This window comes from Chamaea fasciata, unplaced genomic scaffold (assembly GCF_029207755.1).
Source record: "Chamaea fasciata isolate MVZ Bird 193981 ecotype frontalis unplaced genomic scaffold, bChaFas1.0.hap1 SCAF_7, whole genome shotgun sequence".
Taxonomy (NCBI): domain Eukaryota; kingdom Metazoa; phylum Chordata; class Aves; order Passeriformes; family Sylviidae; genus Chamaea; species Chamaea fasciata.
Genome location: NW_027094092.1, coordinates 16815709 through 16839930, shown reverse-complemented (window position 1 = coordinate 16839930; position 24222 = coordinate 16815709). Strand labels below are relative to the sequence as shown.

General features: G+C 37.6%; 1 protein-coding gene across 1 annotated transcript in view; it reads left to right on the top strand.

Moving 5' to 3' along the window:
• Positions 1 to 1053: 1053 nt before the first annotated feature.
• MUC5AC (mucin 5AC, oligomeric mucus/gel-forming) overlaps positions 1054 to 24222 on the top strand; it is a 49665-nt gene continuing 26496 nt past the window's right edge. Inside the window, exons 1-30 of the mRNA XM_066186970.1 lie at positions 1054 to 1165; positions 3045 to 3110; positions 4007 to 4066; positions 5031 to 5292; positions 6285 to 6399; positions 6866 to 6956; positions 7330 to 7442; positions 7945 to 8161; positions 8509 to 8634; positions 9619 to 9736; positions 10502 to 10640; positions 11975 to 12085; positions 12469 to 12538; positions 13326 to 13463; positions 13548 to 13712; positions 14433 to 14527; positions 15504 to 15630; positions 16178 to 16433; positions 17053 to 17102; positions 17737 to 17837; positions 17966 to 18117; positions 18643 to 18781; positions 18878 to 18991; positions 19272 to 19451; positions 19972 to 20211; positions 20799 to 20955; positions 21565 to 21693; positions 22027 to 22168; positions 23435 to 23478; positions 23573 to 23779. Coding sequence (XP_066043067.1) covers positions 1093 to 1165; positions 3045 to 3110; positions 4007 to 4066; positions 5031 to 5292; positions 6285 to 6399; positions 6866 to 6956; positions 7330 to 7442; positions 7945 to 8161; positions 8509 to 8634; positions 9619 to 9736; positions 10502 to 10640; positions 11975 to 12085; positions 12469 to 12538; positions 13326 to 13463; positions 13548 to 13712; positions 14433 to 14527; positions 15504 to 15630; positions 16178 to 16433; positions 17053 to 17102; positions 17737 to 17837; positions 17966 to 18117; positions 18643 to 18781; positions 18878 to 18991; positions 19272 to 19451; positions 19972 to 20211; positions 20799 to 20955; positions 21565 to 21693; positions 22027 to 22168; positions 23435 to 23478; positions 23573 to 23779 — 3997 coding nt within the window. The 5' untranslated portion in view covers positions 1054 to 1092. The remainder of the gene's footprint in view (positions 1166 to 3044; positions 3111 to 4006; positions 4067 to 5030; positions 5293 to 6284; positions 6400 to 6865; positions 6957 to 7329; positions 7443 to 7944; positions 8162 to 8508; positions 8635 to 9618; positions 9737 to 10501; positions 10641 to 11974; positions 12086 to 12468; positions 12539 to 13325; positions 13464 to 13547; positions 13713 to 14432; positions 14528 to 15503; positions 15631 to 16177; positions 16434 to 17052; positions 17103 to 17736; positions 17838 to 17965; positions 18118 to 18642; positions 18782 to 18877; positions 18992 to 19271; positions 19452 to 19971; positions 20212 to 20798; positions 20956 to 21564; positions 21694 to 22026; positions 22169 to 23434; positions 23479 to 23572; positions 23780 to 24222) is intronic.

Below are 24222 nucleotides of genomic sequence, written 5' to 3'. Positions count from 1 at the left end.
CCAATGTCTCTCCCTCATGGCTAAACTTCATACACTTTTAAACGTAGTTATGACTCCAAAGAATATGAAGACAATCCCAATACCTTCTTCCTTGCAGGAACTGTTTGAACCCATGTGGGATTATGGGATCTGCTCTCTTAGTGAAAGACTGTGTTTCTCTACGCCCCAGGGCAAAACACTATAAAAGGTTAATTTCCCAAAGTAATATAGCTGTAAATAACTGTTTTAATATACTCAAAAAGCATTCTTCACTCTCTCATTGCTCCTAAAATAAGGAATATTCTAAAAAATATTCTTACATATCTGTCCTTTAATGTCTCTACGGTTAGAAATCACATGGATTTTTTTTTTTTTAATCATAGGTAGAATCCAACTAATTTTTAATGCTGAAATCATGTTTACTCAGAAGGGAGACAACTAGAATAACTGCAAAATTGCCCATGTGAGAAGAGGAGCCCCTTAAGGAAAGGGCCATATTATTGACTTGCCAACACAGAAGGATTCTTGTTGTGTACACCTGTGTTAAGCCTGGCCAGTGGGATAACCACTGACTTTAAATGGCATTTGATTTCTTTATTTTCACAAGCAAAGTAGGTACACAGGCAGGTGCAAACTCATTTAAAAAAATTGTATCAGGTGGAACTTCTTTGGCGTTTTTTTGAGAAGCTAATTATCATCACTTGCCCTAAGGAAGGAAAAAAAAAAAAAGTGAAGTAATTCACTCAAACTTCCTCCTCAGAAGTCACCCAGAAGTCTCTTAAATTGTGTTTATCCCACAATAAACAAAAATTTGGGAAGACTAAGCCTAAGCAAAAATTCTTCTTGCTCACTTCTTGACATTTCATCAAAATGACCTATGGAAAGAAGACTCCTCCTAGAGTGTAAATAGCTGAGGGAAAGTCAGAGCATCCTCTATTTACCTCTGCACCTGCAAAGGAAAACGAAAATGTCTGAAGCCCCACCTTTCAAGAGCCTTGTGAAACAGTCTGGGAACTGAGCCAGATTCTACTCTCTCACTATATAAGACTTGGGAACAGACAGGTATTTCCTCAGAGGCAGGTAGTTCGGTAGTTTCTACCGGACTTCCAGAAGATGGGTAAAGGTGGTGGGACACGAATACCACTATGGATATCAATACTATTCCTGGTCTTCATACAGCTCAAAGGTAGGAAGATTCACTTGCTTGGAATTTTTACTGTTTTAAAGAATTTATAACTTGCTTTGGAGTTTGAAGCTTTTTTTTTTTTCTCTTGGCTTTGTGGAGTTAATGAACCAGTTACCTTCATGCAAGATTTTATTTTCTCCTTAAAACACTTTCCTTCCTATGAAGAGAAGATTAACTCTTTTGAAACTGGTGTCCTTTAATTCTCCAGTGGCAATCTGGAACAGTTCCACTGCATTGCGTGGAACTCCCTCAGAACTTACATTTCTACAGAAATGCCTCAAGATTTGCATTTAGCTTTTAATACCTACTTCAGGATGGTATGGCATTTCTAAATGTAAAACCAAAAGGTGCCTCTAGAAAGGAAAAAATCAATTGAGGAGTATGTCTGCTTGAATTATTAAAGACTCTGTTTATCAACTGATGATAGAGTGTTGAAAAAAGGGAGGCTTTTGCTTGAAAAGGCAATAGACTTTAAAAATTCATTTACTCTTGCTTATGAGGTTTCATAAAAGCTTAGCACACAGGGTTGGTTTGCAATGGGCTGAAAACAAATGGAACTGCTATAAATATTCTGAGGGTACTTAATAGTCACAGATGGATGGAAATCACTTTTTTAAAAAATTTTTCTTTTTTCACCTGATAATTTCCCTTTAAGTTTAAAGTAACGACAGTGTTAGCTTTAAATGCATTTTGACCTCAAGTGCAGATCCTATAGTATGATTTCCTATTTTTCCTACTCCTCAGTAGTTCCACAGTACCTTATGTTAAGAAGTGGTAGTGTCAAAGAATAGCCCATGACAGGAGCATGTAGCTGTAGCATTAGCACAGCATGCAGTGGCAGCAGGGATCTGCAGTGCATGTGGCATGACACAGAGCAGAGCCACACAGCGCGTGGAGAGAGAAGCAAAAAGATCTCTGAGGCACTGAAGGAGCCCAGAAGCACTGAATAGGGGACCCACGTCCTCTAATCCCAGCTGCAGACCCCCAGCTCTTTCCCCAGGAGGGGCCCTCCAGGCTCCCTACAGCTCTGCTTTCGGCCTTAGCCCCTCTAGTGGTCCTATGCACAGCCTGCCCTTGTGAGGTGCAGCAGGGGGTGAACCTGCCCTTGCAGTTTTCTCTGGCCAGAATAGTCTTCACCTCAACCTGCCCTCTGATGAACTCTCATTAAGCAGTGCATTGAAAGCCTCTCTGGCTCCTGTGCATTATGTATATATTCCTGTTCTGATGCTGCAGTGGAATGGAATGAAAAATGGTTTCTTTGCTTTGGGACGAAGTCAACAGGCACAAATGTATCTAATGGAAAGACTTATTTCCTTCTGTGTGGTGTGGCTTTTGCATTTATTTTCCTTCTGTGGCTTATTATAAGGAGAGTTCAAACTGTAAAATACAGAGTAACTTTGGCTTTGACAAAGATCAATGCTCTAACCCTAAAGTGAATTCTTCCTATACAAAAGGGCCTTATTTTAAAGCCATCTAGCTAGGAAAAAAGTTTTACTGATGCTTAAAGCTCAACGTGATCATAAAACCTAAGAAATTTAGGTCCCTTATCTGAAAACCTTACAAGGGAATCCAGGGGTATACTGTGACAGAATGAGGACCTGCTCAAATCAGCACAGGTGTGTTTTTGATGGCTTCCCTATAGTAATTTATTACCCAAAAAATTAAAAAAACAAGAAAGGAAAAGTCTGAAGGAGTGGTGTTGGTCATCACGGTTGCATGGGTTCGGATGCATTTCTGACCTCCTGTACATAAATAAATCTTTAATGATTTTTTAAATATACTGAGTGTTGCCTGTTTAAACAGATATAATTGAGACATTATGAGGGAACTCAAGAAAATTAGACATTCACATTTTCCTTTACTACTCTTCTTGATGCAGATCAAGCCCAGGGTGGTGAACAACCAGCAGAGTATGTTTCTCCATCTCTCCTGCAGCGACAAAAATGTAGGTATTTTTATGCTGATCCCTTTCTAAGATTTTGTTCTGAGTAAAGGTGATAAATAGTAAGATTACTAGAATATTTTGATTCCTAGCTAAAATATACCACATGCGTTAAAAGAGAAGTCCTCTGTACAATATATCCAATTTTCAGCCCTTCTCTGACTGCTCTAAGCTTGAGAACTTCCTCTGAGATCTGGCCCAGTGGATCTGCTCTACTGATACGATACAGTTATCTAATCTTTAACTTCACGAAAGGTACATAACTTATATCTAAAAGTGTATTTTCAGAAGAGGTGTGTGTTTACATACATATCACCAAGGCACTTGATAGTAGCTAATAAAAGGCACATTTTTTGCGTCAAGATGACTGCCTCACTCACAAGAGAATAAGAAAACTGTAACTACCTTAAACATTAGAATAATTAAGTACTACACGATCACAAATGACCCATAACTAGACAGCACAAAATAAGTGTGGAAGGATCCAAAGCTGACTGGTGTATTATTGATGACTGGCTGAAATAATTGATCATTAAGCCTGCCCTGCAAAATATGTGCCACAGATTATTTAAAAATAGCTGCTGTAATCACTATTACAATACAGTGCTCTGAGGATCATATTTCTGGTTTTGCATTCAGAGTATCAGGGCCAGCATCAGATGGGAGCCTTGATCAAATGATGGAAGAAAGTGCAATTTAGCTGTTAGCAAAATTTATAGAACGACAGAACACAAAGTATTGTGTAAAAACCACCAATAAAACCTTGTAGAAACTTTCCCCTAGACTGTAAATAGTTGTAGGAAATATTAAACACTAAAAAGACTAGGCGAGCTCTACCCATGTTTTAGGATTTCAAAAAAGATTAAAGATCATTTTTTCTCCTTTCTTTTTTCTACCAGCCTTGAAATCCCAAGGAGTGGCCATCATTCCACCTTTTCAAAATGCACTGAAAGTAAAGGGTAAGTTAAGCAAATGTCATAGCTCACATATTTGTGCACTTGTTAATGACAAAGAGCATGGAGTGACTGAAAAAAAATCATTAAATTGTGTAAGGTCCTTTAAAAAATTAGCAGAAAATTAATTCATGTAATTCAGGTAATGTGGATAATCTAACCATGAATCCACTGCTTTGCTTCATTGTTTAATGATGCAGCAGTAAAAAAAATAAAAATAAATAAATAATAATAATAAAAAATATATATATGCATACACATTGTACATGTTTTTCCCTAGTATTATATATATTTCCAGTAAAACTAGTGTGGTGAAAACTGTCAAGACACCTTATCTAGGGAATAGGGTACAATTCAAGCAGGCTGAGTGTAAATGTGGAAAGGGACTGGGAAGGTGATTAGGGATATTGGAGAGTATGCTTGCAAGGAAAGGAAAACTGCAAAGAAAGAAGAGATTTCTATAACGGGCAGGGGGAGAAGCAGGGAAGTAGAACTCCATCAAGGTGAAGTGTAATTTTGGCACAAGAACAACCAGGTGTACATGGGATGGGAATATGTTTCAGAAGATGTTGACAAAAGTCTTCCACCCATTCAGAGGTTGTGGGTATGAGTGGCCTTTCCAAGTAGGCATATCAGCTAGTTTTAAACTAGCTTTAAAATGGTTTTATGGTAAAACTTTAGGCCTCCATACATCTAGGAAAGGATTTATAGGATAGGGAAGTCATCAGAACTAGAGCACTGGATCTAGTGACCCAGGTGGTCTCTTTTGATCCTAGGCCCTGTATCCCTATGCAAAACTGATTAAGCAAAAAAAGCAACTTGAGTAAATAAATAAATTATGGCAAAGAAATAGCTTAACTAAACAAAAAAAGATGCTTTTGGACAGAGGCTGGTGAAAGAAGCAGGAGGGATAAAGCATTTACAGGGAGGGTATTACAAAAAATTCTTACTGCTTATTTTGAATCCACAGCTGGCAACCCCTCTCACAATGGCCGTGTGTGCAGCACATGGGGTAACTTCCACTTCAAGACCTTTGATGGGGACATCTTTTACTTCCCTGGGGTCTGCAATTACATCTTTGCATCCAACTGCAAGTCTTCCTACGAGGACTTCAACATCCAGATTAGGCGTGCAATGGTGGAAAATGCAACTGTGATCACTCATGTCATCATGAAGCTGGAAGGAATAGTGATTGAACTGACCCCCAGCTCTGTCCTGCTCGACGACAAATTGTATGTTCCTACCTTGTTCCCAGTGAGCTTTTTGAGCAAATATCCCTTTCCCTCATCTGATCTCACATTGCTACCAAGCAGTGGGAGGGCTCAGGTCCTTCCTGAAGTAGTAACAAAAACAAGGAGGGCTTGACAGCAAGCTAAGTGTCACTTCTGCGGATTATCCCTGTGGCTGTTTTGTTCAGATGAGCTATATCCAATATGCTGTCCCACTGCTACAACAGTGTATGTATGCAGTTAAGTCTAAAACCTGCATTCTTTACACCCTTGAAGTTAGTACTTTCCATTGTTTTTACCACAGCAGAATCCCTGAGAGGGATTTTTTGACAGCTTTTGTCCTTGCACTGAACAGTGTGTGGTAAAGCAGTGACTGCTCTTCAACTTGTACCTGAATTAATTTAAAATTATATGTTCTGGAATCTTGCTATCTATGTAGCAATTGTAGCACTGACTCTGGCATAGGGTGTGAAAACTACCCAAAAGGCCAGGTAAATATTTGGCCAGCTATCCCACAGTGAGTTGTCTGTTATAGCAGCTATGTAGAGTGAACTAGTTTAAAGGTTATCTCGGGTACAGCTTCCTGAATGGCACTCATGTCACAGAAAGCCTGGAGTCTATCCCTTTATTATCAAATGCTTCAAGGAGTAAATAGCAATATCCTGAAGCACACTGGCTGCAAAACAGAGACTCCCAATGCTTTTCTGAACAATGCAATCACAGATATGGGCTAAGATTTTACCCAGCACAACACCCTTAACACAGAAAGCCAAAAGGAACAACAGGAAAAGCAAGGCTGATCCATTTGCACAATGAGAGGCAATTGCATAGGAAATGGACAAAATAATACAAATCTCTGTCTGTAGTAATTATTGCTCTAATTCCTCACAGATACATGTTGAAAATTCTCAAAGAGAATGAGAAAGGATGTCATTGTGGACATTCAATGGATATTCTGTCCCAACCCATGCTGACTTATGATGATCTTTCCCCAGGGTCCAGATGCCCTACAGCCATATGGGAGTCTTGATAGAGAGAAGTAACAACTATTTGAAAGTTTCTGCCAAGTTGGGACTGACCTTCCTTTGGAATGGACAAGATGCCCTCCTGGTAAGAAAATATCCAAAACACAGCAGAAATCTGTATTTTGAAAACAGTCTGTTTAAATCTTTGCAGTATTACAGCCAGGCAGGCATTAGTCACTTCAGGATTTGTGTCCATTTTTAGTGTATTGTTCTATCTTCCAGTCTTCTCTCAATTTCCCTTTTGTTTTCCCTACCAAGCTCAGCTCAGAATCAATAGATGCCAAATTATAATGTTCCTACCTCACAGTGAATACTCTTCAGATTCCAGACCTGGCAAAGTATTGATGTTCACAACCCAGAGCTAGGATAAGAGTGAGATTTTCTTGGTCATCACTGACCATTCCAATGGTGCCTACCTTGTTATCACACAGCACAGTCTCCACAACAAACATATCTCAAATTTTGAGTACATGAGCAATACTGGTATAGGCTGTGCTCCTGACCATCAAGACTGCCATTTCTATAAACCTCCCTCCTCCTTTTTTTTTTAGGTGGAACTAGATAAGAAATATGCCAATCAAACTTGTGGACTTTGTGGGGACTTCAATGGAATTCCAGTCAGCAATGAATTTATTTCAGGGAGTAAGTAATAAAAAGCATTATTTTTTTTTCTTCTTACAATATACTTTAATATAGGTTGTGGGTTGTATTAACCAGAAAACTGGGGATGCTTCTTCATGTATTCCTGTGATGTCAGTTGTGCAAAGTCAGGACTTCGAGATGTATTAGACTGCTTCCATCACTGTTAGATATTAAGACTTGCCACATAAAAATTTCTACTTGTTTTCAATAGTCAGGATCCAATCCTTTATATATCCTGCTCATCTTTTCCCTTTCATATTATAGTGATATTATTTGGTAATCATTGTTCACATTGTAGCAGGTAGTGTCACAAAAGAAAACTCCATGCAAAATTCAGTAAGCATTATTCTAATATTTGAACTGTTTTTCACAGAGACAAAACTGACCCCCATACAGTTTGGTAATAGGCAGAAGATGGATGGACCCACAGAGCAGTGTGATGATCCTATTCCCCCTACTTCTCCGATGAACTGCTCAAGAGAATTTGTAAGAACCTCTCTCTCAAAATTTGTTTTCTCAGTGTGAATACATTCTCTGTCTTCGGAGAAAATTTTTAGAAGGGGAAAAAATAGTCATGAATATGACTCAACTGTAGGTCTCAAAAGAAAAATATTCTAAATTGCATGTTGTATTCTTTGCTAAAATTAATGCCAAAAACTTGCATTCCCCTTCTACAAGAAGACTGAGTATTTTCCTGAAAGAGAAAATTACTGAGGATGTGTTAATATAAAGAAATAGTATAATGCTTGGGAAGTGACCTGATGTGATGCTAACTAAGGATATGGAAGCTACTAGAGTTATTCAAAGAAGTTACACGTGGTTTTGCCCTGTTAAATTTTTCTTTAAATATCAGCTTATGGCTACTGTTGGATGGGTTTCTGGACCAGATCAATCTTTGATTTGGACCAGATCAATCTCTGCTCCATGCCTTAAATAATTAGTTCCATATTTTCTTAACACTTTGTTTACTTTCTCTTTTCCTTCCTAGGCTTCTATCTGTGAGACAGTATTAACCAGCAAAGCATTTACGAGTTGTAACATGCTCGTGAACGTTCAGGACTACATTGAAACTTGCATACAAGACCTGTGCCACTGTGACAGCTCTATGGCTGACTTCTGCATGTGCAACACCTTTGCTGAGTACTCCCGGCAGTGTGCTCATGCAGGTGGACAGCCCCTGAACTGGAGAACTTCAGACCTGTGCCGTGAGTATCTTGGGAAGGGACCTCCCTTAAGTGTGTGCTTGCTACTCACATCTAGCAAACTTCAAATACGTGAGGTTTTTTTCCCTGAAGAAAACATTTTAAAAGTGCACACAATTATCATGAAATCAGTTTTAACCTGGTCACATGCAAGACTTTGGGAATATGGAAGTTATGGGGATTTTGCCTAGGAGATTTTCATTATAAATCAGAAAAGCTAAAGTGTTTCAGCATCCGCTTGGATCAGGATACCCTGTCATACCTCGACACAAACCAACCTAAACTGCAGATACTGTTTTCTCAAACTTTTAAAGGAAAAGTCAGCTTTATAATACCCTTTCTACTTTTAGCCAAATCATGTCCGTTCAACATGCAATACCATGAATGTGGCTCTCCCTGCTCTGACACGTGCAGCAACCCGGAACGATCTGCACTTTGTGAAGATCACTGTACAGATGGCTGCGTCTGTCCTCCAGGCAAGCTCATTTCCTGCCTTTTTCTCATAGCCCAACCATAGCCCTAGAATGCTCACCTGTACACATTTAACAGCTTTCATACTCTGGATCATTCCCATCATATCATCAGTGTTATTACCATTGAAGTATTAGCTACGTTTCTCCCCTGGATGCACTATTTCTATTCAAATTACTAAATATGCCCTTTTAAACACAAAATGTGCCTTATATATATCTGTTATATAGATAAAATAACTGGAGTGAAATAAGATAATTTGCTCTTAATAGCAAGAGAGTCTTCTACTCTCAGAATTCAAATTCAGTTCAGAGAATGTATGAAGTGTTTAAGCAGATTTTGCATGCAATCATAACTCCTGCTGTAATCAAAGCTGCACCTGGTTCCAAAAATGACCAAATCCTTCTTGTCAGGTGTTGTGTGCCTAAACAACAAGGAGCTGACAGAGCACTAGGCAGTGTGTTAGATCTGGTGCTTCAGAGAATTAGACATAAGAACTGTATATCAGTACAGGATGTGTTCTCCTTGTGGATACCTCTGGGTCTAAATTTTTTTGTTGTTGTGTATCACAGGAGCTTCACCCCTTGCAGCTGTTCTGCCCATCCCCATGGTGTCTCACAGAATTCATCATCACTTCTCTAAGGCAATCCTCTGTCCCTGGGCGTAGAAATATTCACTGTACAGATATGTCCCTGGGCAGTCTTACAAATGGTTCATCTATTCCAGTTTATTACCTAATAGTTTTAATCCTAATTCTATTCTGATGAGGCCCATAACAGAAAGGTATTTTCCTAGGGGTCCCTTTTGATCATGCTGAGATTTTTAGATAGACTTCAATGGAATATAGCCCTTCAATCTCTACATAGCTTGCATACTATTATTTTTAAGTACAGAAGAAACTGGGCATAGTCTCAGACATCTGCTAGCTGCGTGTTCAAAGGTAGGTTCTGCAGTGCACAGAATAAGTAAGAGACCCTTTCTTTTCCTAGGAATGGTATTTGATGACGTTAATGGTGCTGGCTGCATTCCCCGCCGAGAATGCCACTGTACCTATGAAGGTGAAACTTATGCTCCTGGTGCCTCCTTCTCATCTAAATGCAGATCATGGTAACATATTTTCTCACTTCTTGGTTTTTTGGGTTTTGGGTTGGGGGTTTTTTGTGCATTAGCTGAATATTTACTGATTCCCCCTTAAAAAACAAATGAGCAACTACTTACCAATTTAAGTACCATAATTACACTGATTTAGAGGTTGCTTTCATGTCTGTTTTCTTTCACACTTAGAACAAAAATTTGAGTTTTTGAACAGGTGCCCCAATTTCAAGAAACACCAATGAAGGAAGATAATCAAAGTCAAATACTGGAGGTGTATAAAAATGTGAATTAGTGTTACATCTTTGCAATACTAGAGTGTAATGCTAAGATGCTCATATAAATACTGTGGAGGACATGACATTTGGGGGCATGTTGCATTTAGAGTGGGAGATCACATTTGAGAGGCATGTTTGACAAATACATATTTTTAATATCCCCATAATTACTGAGGTATTACTGCATAAGTATGTAGCTGTACCTATCTATTTATTTATTTATTTTCCAAAAAGTATTTAACACATTTGACATGGATTACAAATTCACCAGGACTGACTTCTGTCCAAAGACTGGAAATGAACAACAATATATATAGAAATTATCACCTTAATATAATTGTGTTTGCCCCATATTTGTCTGAGATTTCAAAGCAATACTCGTCTCTTTGGCAATATGATCAGTGTCTCAAGAGGAAAATTAATGCATCATCTTCCCTTATTGTCTTTTTATTTCATTTACACTTGCATTATCCAATGTTACTGAATGCCTCCTTCATTTCAGTACCTGTGTTGGAGGTGAATGGTCTTGTGTCACTCAGTCGTGCCCTGGGACTTGCAGTATTGAAGGAGGTTCCCACATTTCAACATTTGATGAGAAATACTATTCCTTCTTTGGAGACTGTAGTTATGTCCTAACCAAGGTAAAAATGAGTCACAATCCTTGCTAAAGAAAAATGGTTTTATTATATATAATGTTGTTTGATGAAAACTACTGGCAATTGCATCAGTTTTCTGAATCTCAAAGGGTTAACATGGGTTGAGGGCTAATGGTTAGAGGGATAACATCCCTAAATGGATTTCAGGGTTATACTAAATTGTATTGTAGTATTTTTGTGTTCTTTGATCATTGTTTAGGATTTGCACTGAGTTTAAATGTTAGATTTCATAACCCTAAGTGTATTCATTGTTTATTTCTACTGGATGACTAAGGTAAACTATTTTCATAAGGACTTCATCTTATATAAAATCTGTTCTTGACATGGTCAATCTGAATGTTACCAAGAGAAAGAATCACAGAATCATAAAATCTTAGAAATGAGCTAGAATGAGATGATTTAGAAATAGATTAGCCTAAATCAATGAAATTTTGGATAAGATTCACAAGCGCTGCCTTGAGGCACAATGGCAGCATAGGTCAGACTTACACATTAAACTCCTCCTTTTGGCATCAACATGCAAAATTAGATTCTCAGGGTCTCTGGAGGCAGAGAAAAACCCTAAATTTGAATACAGAAGTTTAAAAAAGCCCTAGAATTCACTACTGAGTTTCTAGATGGCTATAATTCTGCATCTCAGCTGTCCTCAATTTAGTCTTTAATATGCCAAAAATAGATTAGACACATTCAGAATTACAGCCTTCTCTGAGTCTTTCCCTGTTGTTTTGACTTTGAAGATGGCTCACAGAACACAGTCCTATGAAAATCAGAACTGAGTCAAAATCTGAACCTTTATACAGTAACTTCCTGAATAATAATTTTGGTTTCATTTTCTCCCATGCGAAGGTATTTAAATCCATATTTCCTACCTGTTAAAAGAATGTCCAAATCACCAGGGTATTGAATAATCTGTTCAGGGCAGAAGACATTGGAAACAATCTTTCCTCTCCCTGGTAAACTTCATAACCAGTGGGCAAGAAAGGCACACCTCCTTCTGCTTTAGCATATTAAAGAGGTGTTACCCGCACATTAGGAACTAGTCTTACTAGTGCATGAGGAAGTTTTCATGTTCAGATTAATATGTCTAACTCACCCCTGAATGCCAGAAGCAATGTATAGCTTTCAGTGTGCAGACTGCATGAATGCCAGCTTACATGGTGACTCTAGACATTTATGTTAGACTACATGAGCAAGAGGAAATGAAATAAACAGTATATTAATAACTCACTTTACTAAGAATTCCATTTGGTGTGAACCTTTTTGAGATACTAATAGTTCAGTATTGCAAATCCTTTTAATAATCTCTTGTTTTCTTCAAGCTCTGTGACAGCAATGAATTCACGGTGTTGGGGGATATCTACAAGTGTGGCATGACTGACACTGAGACATGCCTCAAGGGTGTAGCCATCAGCCTAAACGGAGGACAAACGGTGAGCAGCAAATGTACACACCTGACATTCTGCAGGGATGTTTTCTAGGATTAACAGACAAGGCAAATGACATATAACAGCACAGACAAGAAATTTGCACGGCCTTTTTGTTTTATCTCATTTGAACATTACTGAAAGAAAAATTAAGAATAAAGTGAGCACATTAGAAGAGAAGCTCTTAGTAGCTTTCTGTTATTTAGATAATTTCCAGTTTTTGCTTTCTTGGACAGTCAGAGGAACACAGTAATAAAAATTAAATAAATAACACAGGAATCAGAACAGTCTCCTGCCATTTTTTTCCTTTTATCTTGAATAGTATTGGATAGGAAACATTTGGAAAGTATTTAACTTATCTGCTTGATAATTGTCTCTTTTGTGGACAGAACATTGTGATCCAGCCTTCCGGGAGTGTATTTGTGAATATGATCTACACACAGTTACCATTCTCAGCAGGTAAGTTCCTTTGAAAAACGTCTATTTCTCATTTTTACTTTAAAATGGTATTACATGAGTTAAACTAAAGCCAAATTCTGCCTCTGGTTACACTGCAGCAAACCCAGAGCACTGCCATAGAGCACTGTCTCCTGTTTTTATGTAATGGGTTTTGCCTACTCAACACTAATAATTTTAGCAAAATCATGATTTAAATTTAGCAGTATCTAATTAGTTCAAGCAAATAGTGTTATTGCACACTTTCAGGTCCAAACATTGTCATAAGAGAGGAAAGAAAAATTCTGACACATAACTGGACTCCAATTTCTGAAATCACTTAGTTCCCTGTGCTCTCCCTCCTCCTTGTTCTCAAAGCACATTCATCACTGCTTTCTCACATGCCAGTTCCTCTCAAACACTACTGCAGCTGAACACAAAGCAAACCATGAAAAGACAGAATAGGTCCAGGCAGGAGTCTTCAATTAAATAGTGCTATAGCATTTTCATCAGACAAAGACAACATTTTAAGTAACAACAGAAGTGTGTGTTCTTTCCTCATTTCAAAACACCTGACAGAAAGTGGAGGTTTTGTATACATTTGTTGCTTAGGTGTTTAGGTTAGACTGTTTTGGTGCTGGATTTGAAATCCTGTAAGGATCATTTTCCTGCCAGTTCTTCAGAAATTAGGATCATATCAAACACAGCTGGAGAATTCCTCTACTATTCCTCTACTAAATTGTTCCTATAATGAACAATTCAAATGTTCACCTTGAATGAAATGATAATGATTTTGTTCTTATATCCCTAGCAAACGTCACCATCTTCAGGCCTTCATCTTTCTTCATAATACTGCAAACAACTTTTGGTCTTCAGCTGCAGGTTCAACTTGTGCCTTCAATGCAAGTTTTTATAGACCTAGACCCGTCATATAAAGGGCAGACCTGTGGTGAGTGGCCTTGTCCTAACAACTGCCTTCACCGGTACCTGTCATCCTGTAGGAGACTTGCACAGACCATCTGCTTCCTTCTAGGTCTCTGTGGGAACTTCAATGATGTACAGACAGATGATTTCAAAACCACCAGTGGTGTGATAGAGGGCACTTCAGCTGCCTTTGGCAATACTTGGAAAACTCGGGCTGATTGTCCTGATGCCAAAAATACCTTTGAGGACCCCTGTACTGTCAGCATACAAAACGGTAAGCTCAGCAACCTCTTCTATTCTCCTTTAAGGTGCAAAAAAGGAATAAGCTGATCAACCACCAAGCATTTAGCCAAATTAGCAGAACTGTTTGCACACACACACAGTTTTCCTCAGTTGATACTAGAAGTCTTCAATTAATAAATAATACCTAGCAAAATATTTTGGATCTTCAGATATTTTCCTTTGGATCAAGACAGCAAGTCAACTTAAGGAAAACTGGAACTATACAACATATTAGGGATTCATCCCTGGAAAGGACTGATTGGCACATAGGAAAAAAAGCTAGCCCCTCTGAAGGTTGTGGCTCTTCCACTGTTAAACTAAGAACCAGACCTACAGTTCAGAGATTGAAAGCATTCAAGCTCCATTTCAGCCAACAAAATATATAATTCTTGAGTATTCACAAGCTACTCTTCTGTTTTCTGAGATGAACTAGCATAGTTTTAACTTAGTGTGAATCTTCCTTTTTAAAATTCAGCAAGGGGTATCTTTAGTTTATTCTATGGCAATTATCAGGAATTAGAGAACATTCAGTTTATGAGGAGTTCATATTTCTGCCTAGAGGAAGTAAAAGACTGTGTGCCTCAGCAAATGCAGAGCTTAATTATATTGTTAAACTTCTGCAGTTTCCCTGGAGGACATCTAGTTACACTGTTACACAAGAGTTTTGCAAATGAAGTGCCACAGAAATCCTTACCATGTTTTCAATTCACAGACCAGTATGCTCAGCACTGGTGCGGACTGCTCTCCGATACCACAGGACCTTTTGCTGAATGTCACTCAACAGTGAATCCAGAAGTTTACCAGAAGGTATTTGGCTCTAACTCCATCCAATATAGGAGCAAAAGTCTCAGATTTCTGATAGTAACACCTGAGAGAATAATTTGCCAGTTGTGAGAGATGCATTCATGATATCTTCACAAAGGAGAAAATTTCCTATTGTGTAGATAAGAATGACCCCTTGGCTTGTAAAGAACTATATTTTTTCCATTCCCTGGAGGATAAACTTTCAGGTGTATTCCTCCTGTACCTATTTTTAGCTGCAAACTTTAAGACTAAGTTAGGAGTTTGGATTTGCTGTTAAAGGATAAAAAATTGTCCCTTCTGAGAGATATAATGAAAGCTTTAGCCAGAATCTTAACTGGCACTTTAATTCCTCTGAACTGCTCTCAGAAGGGTTTTGCATACATGCAAAGAAAAGGCAAGCAGTGTGTGTAAAAAGCAGCAATGAGAATTAGACAAAATGTGAATGAAAATGTTCCAGGAATTCAAGGTGATGAAACCATGTGACAGTCCCTGGGTACTTTAGAAAACCTTCCTGTTATTGGAAATTTGTAAGATTATGTTCAATAAACATAATCTGGAATTAACAATATTGTATTTTCCCTGCCTAGCATAGAAACACAAAAAAATAACTTCTTGTGTTCTTTGTTCCTCTGCTGCAGAAAGCCCAGGCTCTCAAGCATAAGCTCCAAAAGCTGGGTGGAGTCAAATAAGCTCCATTTATTCTAAATATATATGGCACAGTGGCAATAAATTTGAAGTAGCTGGAAAACTGCCAACACATGAAAAAAAGAAAAAAAAAATCAAAATACTGGACTTCTAGTTACTCTTTTTCACATAAATAATCTCTTTTGAAAGAGCTCAATGAAAATCAGGCATATATTTACCTATACATGTGGATTACACTCACTTGAACTGCTAATGGACATAACACTCTTAAACTGCAGAGTGCTGTGGCTTTGACATGACATTCTGATGATCCCATATCATCCCCTGTTCCTAGACCTGTATGTTTGACACGTGTAACTGTGAGAAGAGTGAGGACTGCATGTGTGCTGCCCTTTCCAGCTATGTCAGAGCCTGTGCTGCTAAAGGAGTTCTTCTCACTGGATGGCGGAGCAAAGCCTGCAGTAAGTTTTACATCACTTTGCCTTCTGAAAATGATCATCCAGAAGGCCCCACACAGCAACTCTCAGAGACTCCACAGCAAATTGTGTTAAACTAGGGTTTAAGTATAGCATTGACATTCAAGAAGCTGAGGAGGAAAGGAATGCCATAAAAGGCAAACAGCAAACAGAGAGAAATATTAAGAAGAGGCTTTGTTAGATTACTTGCTCAGAACCATAAGAAAAAATACCTGAAGAGCAATGCCCTTGCAATTGGAATAAAATAAGTAGGGTGTTTCTCAACTTACTTTGAGAAAAAATATAAAATAGAGGAAGAAACACTGTGTCTTCATATAATTTAACTTTGTTCTTTTTTTAACTTGGGCAAAACATTTGACATATTTATAAGGGAAAATTTTGCTCCAGTACCACAAAAAATTACACTGCTGGGGATATCAGTGAAGCATGCGGACATACAATGCCACGTTTATCACATATACTTAATCTTAAATACTTCTTACTTATATTGATTCTTGAATGAACGAATGTAACTCACCTTCTTTCTCCCAAGCAAAATACACCACCTTGTGTCCGAAGTCCTTGCAGTACACCTACAATGTCGATTCCTGCCAGCCCACCTGCCGCTCTCTGAGTGAGCCTGACGTCACATGCAACATCAAGTTTGTCCCAGTTGATGGCTGCACCTGCATAAATGGAACCTACATGGATGACAGTGGCAAATGTGTGCCTGCTTCTAGCTGTCCTTGTTACTACAAAGGAATGCCTCTGTCTTCTGGAGAAGTTGTTCATGATAATGGTGTTGTCTGGTAAGAGATTTGAGAGAGAGAGAGAGATTGGTTATGGGCAATCATGAAACCACATGAATGTTATGAAATTAAATAAAATTAATTTCTGCACCTAAAATTTTCAATTAAAAAAATCACAGCTTCTTAAAAAATTCTTAGGGCTACCCATGTTTAGAAGATTGTACATAAACAACTACAGGAATTCAACTAACAATCCTAATGGTGGGTCAGCCTTTGCTAACAGCCCAATTCCCACCCTGTCCCTTTATCTCTGCCTCCCTTCTCCCTTGCCTCCACACATACTTTTTTTATCCATGACTGTAAAAGGCTTCTTCCCTCATGAAAGATGCCTGATAACCTCATTACAGATTATTTCCAAATATGATGGGAACTATTCTGAAGGACAGTTTTAAACCAGGCATATAGACAGAGCAAACATTTATTTATATAGAATCTACTTGTATTTTGTTCTACTCTAATATGGAATATTAATGTTTTTGAAATGTGCAATTTATTTGATAAAGGACACATTTTATTGGTTTTATCACACAGTAATTTTTCATTATTTCAAGTTCATTGGAAAGTAGACTGAAACTTAACAAGCAAAAGTTTAAAAATATCCATTCCCTTGTTTTTATAGCACTTGCGCCTACGGAAAGCTGAGTTGCGTTGGAGAGAAGCCAGAACCAGGTAACATATCACTTAAAATTTCCTTTAATTCTCCCATTCCATCTTCACTCTTCTCATTTATTTCTTTTCTTGTGTCATAATGATGCAAGTTATTCAAGTCTGAAATCAATCAAGAAAATGAATTGAGGACTTCTGTAACATAGAGGACATTATAAAAATATAAAGAAACACTGTCTTACCTTTCAGGTGGCTGAATCAAGTTAGAACCCCTTGGTTTACCCAGGGTAAAAGGATATGTGGTTACCTGACTCATTGTGAGGGGAAAGCTATTCACATTTTAATTAAAATGTAAAAGCAAAAACCCTCAAAGCAACCAACCAAAAAAACCCCACCAAAAGCCAACAAAACCCCAAACAAGTAAACCAGGGTATTTTTTATCCTGTTTTGTTCTGGTTTTTTCTGAAAGGAAGTGTTTCATGAAGCTAAATAGAAATTAATTTTATTGCATAGTCCAAGCATAATCACAAAAAACAGGCAAATATGAGATCAAACCAATATTTGGTTTCTCTTTCTTGCTAAACACATACATTAAGATACACATCATTCACAAAGGAATATTTCCATTTTTTTCTTGGAAATAAAGATACAAATGCATGATTGGTCTCACATTTCTTGTGACTTTTCTCTCTTTCAGTCTGTGTCCCTCCCATGGTTTATGTTGACTGTGCCAATGTCACTGCAAATGTGGTAGCAGCAGGATGCCAGAAGAGCTGTCAGACTCTAGATATGGAATGTGTAAGTACAGACTCTTTATAACTAGTTGAAAGCATATTAATCAAGGTCTCTTTCACAATTACCAGCAACAGCTGGACTCTTCAAGCAGAGAAATGTTTCAAGACACATTTTCTTTATGATCCTTACAGTACAAAACTCACTGTGTCTCCGGCTGTGTATGTCCTCATGATCAAGTGTTGGATGGCAAAGGTGGCTGTATAGATCCAGAAGACTGTCCATGTATTCACAATGGGAATTCCTACAGTCCAGGAGAATCAATCAGAGTTGGCTGTAACAACTGGTAAGAGCATATTGAAAAATAATATTTTGGAAATAAAAAAATAGAACACTTTAAGCTCCTAAGCAAATAATGTCATTTCACTCTAGCGGTGTCAAGATCCCTAGGAATGAATCCTGCATAAAACAATTCACTTAGTACCTAAAAAGCAAACTCTATTTTTCTCAATAGCACAACCCAGAAATTGCAAGTGGTCAGAAAAACACCATGGTTTTGATGTCATATATTCATTCAAGTCAAAAACATCTTTTTTCTTTCAAGGAAATCCTTCCATTTCAATAGATCCAACAGGATCTGGAAATGTGAAAGAATTGGTGTTTTCTAATGCAGATGACTCATTACATTATTAAGTTAGAGAGTCTTTGGATAAATTCCATTAGCTCTTGAGCTATGGTGCATTTTTGAGAATAAGCAAACCTCATCTTCTTCATTAGAATCTTAACACATTTTAAAATTCAGGAATGTACCTATACTTATATTGTGTGTTTGTCTAGTTTTTACATTTGGAGTGCTTTTTGTCCTGTGTAGCACATGTAGAAACAGAAAATGGCAATGCTCTGAGGAACCCTGCCTGGAAACATGTTCTGTTTATGGAGATGGGCATTATACCACCTTTGATGGCAAGCGCTTTGATTTTGAAGGAGACTGTGAATATGTTCTGGCCCAGGTAACAGAGTCCTGCCTAGATTTTTGCTCTAAGTACCTTGTTTAGAGCCTTGAACATGTAACATAGTTAACAGTGAATATAATTCTCTTGTTTCAGAACTACTGTGGTCAACAAGCTATGAATCAGGGAACCTTCAGAGTCATCACTGAGAACATTCCATGTGGCACTACAGGAACTACCTGCTCTAAGTCTATTAAAGTTTTCCTGGACGTAAGTATTTTCTTTAAGTTTTGCCAGAAGGATGCACCTAGCTGTTCCAGATAGACTCCATAGGAGAAGTGGCCTCTGAGATAATGAAAAATGTCACTAGAATTTTTGCTCTCTGCTCTAGAAAGCAAAGGAGGGAAATCTACAGAGACATTTCTTAACATGAGGTTGTTGAATAGGATCCTTTTGATGATAATCTTATTTCAAGAAGTTGTTATCAATATATAAGCTACAAAACAGGTGACTTAAAATTGACCTCTACCTTTTTCTTCTCCTCTCTTAGAACTATGAGCTGGTTCTCAGTGATGGACACTCTGATGTCATCCAGAGGACACCTGGAGGAAAAATGCCATTCCAAATCCGTTCCATGGGCATCTACATGGTGGTTGATACTACTGTTGGTCTGATACTCATGTGGGACAAGAAAACCAGTATATTCATCAAACTTAGTCCCAGCTTTCAGGTATACTTTAAAAGTGAAAACATGAATAAAATTAATTCTGTAACATATTCCTATGTTCATATTCATATGTTTCTCCAAGGAAGAGGGTGGAAATTTTGGCTATAAACCAGAAGACTGTAACCAAAAGAGCAGAAGTCCCATCTTATTATCCTTGCTCTGTTGACTTTGTGTACTATGCATTATCCTTAAATTACATTATTCACCAATGGCATAACAGCAACTTTATTAGTAGCTTTCTTCGTGAAAAACCCTCACTGAAGAGACATATTTAGGATCAGCTAAAGCTAAATAGCTCAGTACTCTAGAAAAAAATGCATCAGTCTACTCCTTCCTAACAACAGGTTAGAGACATCTTTCCATGAAAAACCTTTTATGAAAATGTCCAGCGCTGTTAATAAGTAGGCATTAATAATCTTAAATAAGATGGTTACATAAGAGTCATCCTGAGGTCTGTTACTCACAGATGCTAAGAAATGTACCTCACTGATCCTTGTCATTTTGTTTGTTTATCCTGATGCAGGGCCATGTCTGTGGACTTTGTGGAAACTATGATGGCAATGGAAATAATGACTTCACTACTCGCAGTCAGTCTGTGGTAGGAAATGTGCTGGAGTTTGCCAATAGCTGGAAAGTGTCTTCTAGCTGCCCAAATGCCAATCGTACACAGGATCCATGCACTGCAAACCCATACAGGAAAGCCTGGGCACAGAAGCAATGCAGCATCATTACCAGTGAAGTGTTTGCAAAGTGTCACTCACAGGTATGACAAAAATTTTAGTCTTAAATTCTTGACAAAATTATTACAACCATTTTTATGTGAAATAGATTTAAAAATACTCTAAAATACATATTGTCGTGTTTGACAGAGTGAAGTTAGACCAAGTTTCTGCATAGAGAAACTTCATAGAAATATTTTCACTTTCCCCAGCTTTTGTGTTGAGCACGAACACTAAAGAAATTGTTTGTTTCGATTGGTTTGTTTGTTTTTCATAGAAGGAACAACAATAGATAAATCTCAAGATATGTTTATTTTCTAACAGCATTATTTTCTACTAATAGAGATATCAGCCATTTGATATGTATGACTCTGTGCTAGCTTGTGGGAATTACCAGTATTTTGCAACTGTCTTCAACATCAAACAGTTCTTAATATTGCAGCTTACTAGCAATAGCTTTTTCAAGAGAAAATTCTACATTTTCCTCTTGATTTTTCAAAGCATTCTCATGATTTATTCCTTTCTTAGCTTTCTCACATACAGAGGTGTGAGTTTCAGATATCTTATTCAGCTATTTTAGGACAGTGCAAAGAGGACAAGGGCATGAAAACTTGAATGTTTTCTCCATCAGGTTGAACCAAATGAATATTATCAAGCATGTGTGGATGACGCTTGTGCCTGCGACACTGGAGGAGACTGTGAATGTTTCTGCACGGCAGTGGCTGCCTACGCTCAAGCATGTAATGAGCTGGACATCTGCATATCATGGAGAACCCCATCCATTTGTCGTGAGTTTCAACCCACTACTTTTTTAAGGGGTTCAGAGGGAAGGAAAACAGAAGGAGAAAAAAGGAAACAAAGTGGAACAAGGAAGGAAGGATAAAATTGTATTTCTAAGAGGCACAGTTGTATTCTTAAAAAACAAACTACCCCCCAAAAAACCACCTAAAAAACCCCAAAAAAGTAGTTGGGTAAATCAATACAAGACAATCTATCTTAGTAAAATGAAACCACAGGTAATAATTTTACAAGCAGTGTTATTAGTGTCAAGTTAATTAGGCAATCATGATAGACTACTGGTGAAATATGATATTTTATTATACTGCCACCTGTCTACAACAGGCTCCATGTAAATAAACATTAGTGCATGCTAGCTAAGATCAGTGTTTCAGACAACTGATTTTTCATGTTTAATGTGTAACTTCGTTCTATGATGTATATATTTATTTGTGTTAAAAGGTTTTAGAAACATAACAATTGCAGTGTGTTAGCAATAAGACAATATGTTGTTCACCACCTATGTGTTTATGCTGATCCCAGTGGATTTTTACTTAGAAAAACTGAAACAGTATAGAGCTAAAACATCAAAGATATTTTTCTGTCATTTCTTCTTCTAGCTCTGTTCTGTGATTACTATAATCCACAAGGGGAATGTGAGTGGCACTACAAGCCATGTGGAGCACCTTGTATGAAGACCTGCAAAAATCCAAGTGGAAAATGCCTTCATGAGATGAGGGGTTTGGAAGGTAAACATGATTATGCATATCTCATTCTGCTTGAAAGGTTAAAATGCAGTATGTTGAGCAAAGTTTGTATTATTCAGTATATGACATGTTTGGACTAGAAATTATAAGAAGAGATTTTCTAATTAGTATTGTATTCCCTAATGGATTATGTACTTGTTTGAAGTGGAGGAGGACAAAATACTCCAAAGCATAGCATGCAAGCAAAGGAATAGCAGTAAGAGGGTCTGAAATTCCACTTATCGTGTGGGACATTTTGGGAAAAGTGGATATGAGTGTAGACTTACTTATACTTATGAAAGGCCTAGTGTCAACTTGACTCTCTTTTCGTTGCAGGCTGCTACCCACAATGTCCAAAGAATAAGCCCTATTTTGATGAGGAAACAATGACCTGTGTTTCTAATTGTGGTTGTTACGAAGATGGAAAAAATTACAAACCAGGAACGGAGATGCCTTCAAAGCAGAATTGCGAATCATGGTAGGACTAGAAAAAAATAAATCAAAATAGAGTTTAAAATAGTGGAATATAATTCACCACACATTAAACTTGTTATTTACCAACAGAACTAGGCCAGTCAGAGGCTGAACAATGTCTAATTTTCTTCCCTTCCCAGGAAATTAAATGATAACATAGTGAAACATTTCATCATCAAGAGATTTATTAAAGTCCTTTTAAGTTATTATTGTAATTATTAAATGAAGTGAAAACAAGCTAAAATAATTTTAGTTAGGGAAGAATCTGAGAATTTTAAAAAAAGATATATCTAAACTCATCATGTGAACTTCATCAGAAGTTAGCAGCCAACTCATCTACATTGTTTAGTGCTTGTGTCTGTTATTGCACTGGTACTTGCAAAGTTGGAAGAGTCAGTACATATTCTCCAGCATTACTGGAGACAAGTGCTGCTACTGGAGACAAGACATTACTGGAGCATTACTGGTGACAAGTGCTGCTAAGCCTTCTGTAACGCTTAAGTACAGAGTGAGCAAAACCAATTGTGAAGCAGTTGTGTTAAGATGCCTTTAAAGTACCTACACTTAAATAGGATAAGCAGTACAATCTGAATTGCAAAAAATCTTAAGCCAAAGCCCCTTGGAGCTAAACCAACTTCTTTGGCAGGTTTTGCACTTCATAGATGCCTTTGCCTATATCATCTAGGCCATTAACAGCACTAAACCTAACCCATTAAATACGTATCTGAATTTCAGTTTATCCAGTGTATAGATATCCTTAGTCCCTGTAAATAAATACATCAAGATTCATTTCTTAACAGATAAATTACCCTTAAAACCAGAATTCTTTTTGCATATTTTGGAAGCCTAATAGAAATTCACTGTGTATACTACCTCAACATCCATGGTAGTGATCCTTTGTATATATCCTTTTAAATGTAAATGATATATTTACTGTGCTTTTTCCCTTCCAACAAATAAATAGACCTATTGGGGAGATAACAGTATTTCAAATCATCCATCTCACATCTTTGTTTCCCAAAAGCACTGGTAGGGATGCTGCATGTTTTATATGCTGGCTCCAAGAAGAGCTACCTTTCTTGCCAGAGAACTTGTGAAGATACCTAGCCTGAATTTGTACTGCAGAACTGACTATCTCAGAGAAGATATGGTCATTTTACATTTAAACACACAATGAATAACAAAGGATTGATAGAAGAAAAAATAAAGCAAAAAAATGATGTCACAAGCCAGTATGTTCACATGCATAATCTGTTCTTTTCTTTTTCAGCGAATGCACAATTCATGGCAAAAAATGCAGATATGATGAACATGGTAAGTTGATGAAGTTGTTTCCATATTAATATGACACATTTAGGGTACTCTGTGTTTCAGATAGCAAGGAATAACATCCTCTTTTAATCCACAGAATGTGTCTGCATTTATGAGGGGCAGAAATACAACTACCAGGATGTGGTCTACAATACTACAGATGGCACAGGATGGTGCATTGTTGCAACCTGTGGTCCCAATGGAACGCTTCAAAGGTTTATCCATGACTGTCAATTCTCAACATCACCCACAACAGCAACGACATTTCACTTCAGCTCTACACCACCTACCACTACTTCCACAGGTAGATCCTTTGTAGCCCATAGGAGTGTATTGTCCTGTTCAGTGTGAAAAATGTATTTTGCATTACTAAGTGGGTTGCTCAGATATTGGCACTGAGATAATGAAACTTTGGTTTTTAGAATTCTAGTACAGCTTTCCTCAGGTTGGGAATCTCTAGTTACTCTAGGCATATGTTGTTTTATGAAATCAGTATTCAGTATAAAATATATAAGTTTTCAAATTACAGAAAATATCAGCATTGCTAGAATTCAACAGCTGTTTTCCATCTATTTCATAATGAGAGTTCACCTGCAAAAGCTCTCCAACCACTAAATGGTTTCTTAAGATCAGAGCTAAAATACAAAGTGTAGGGATACTTGAAATGGAAGAGCAAAGACAATGCAGTGAGGAGTCAAATGATTTGGACGAAAGTAGCTATGGATCTCGATGCATACACTAAACCTT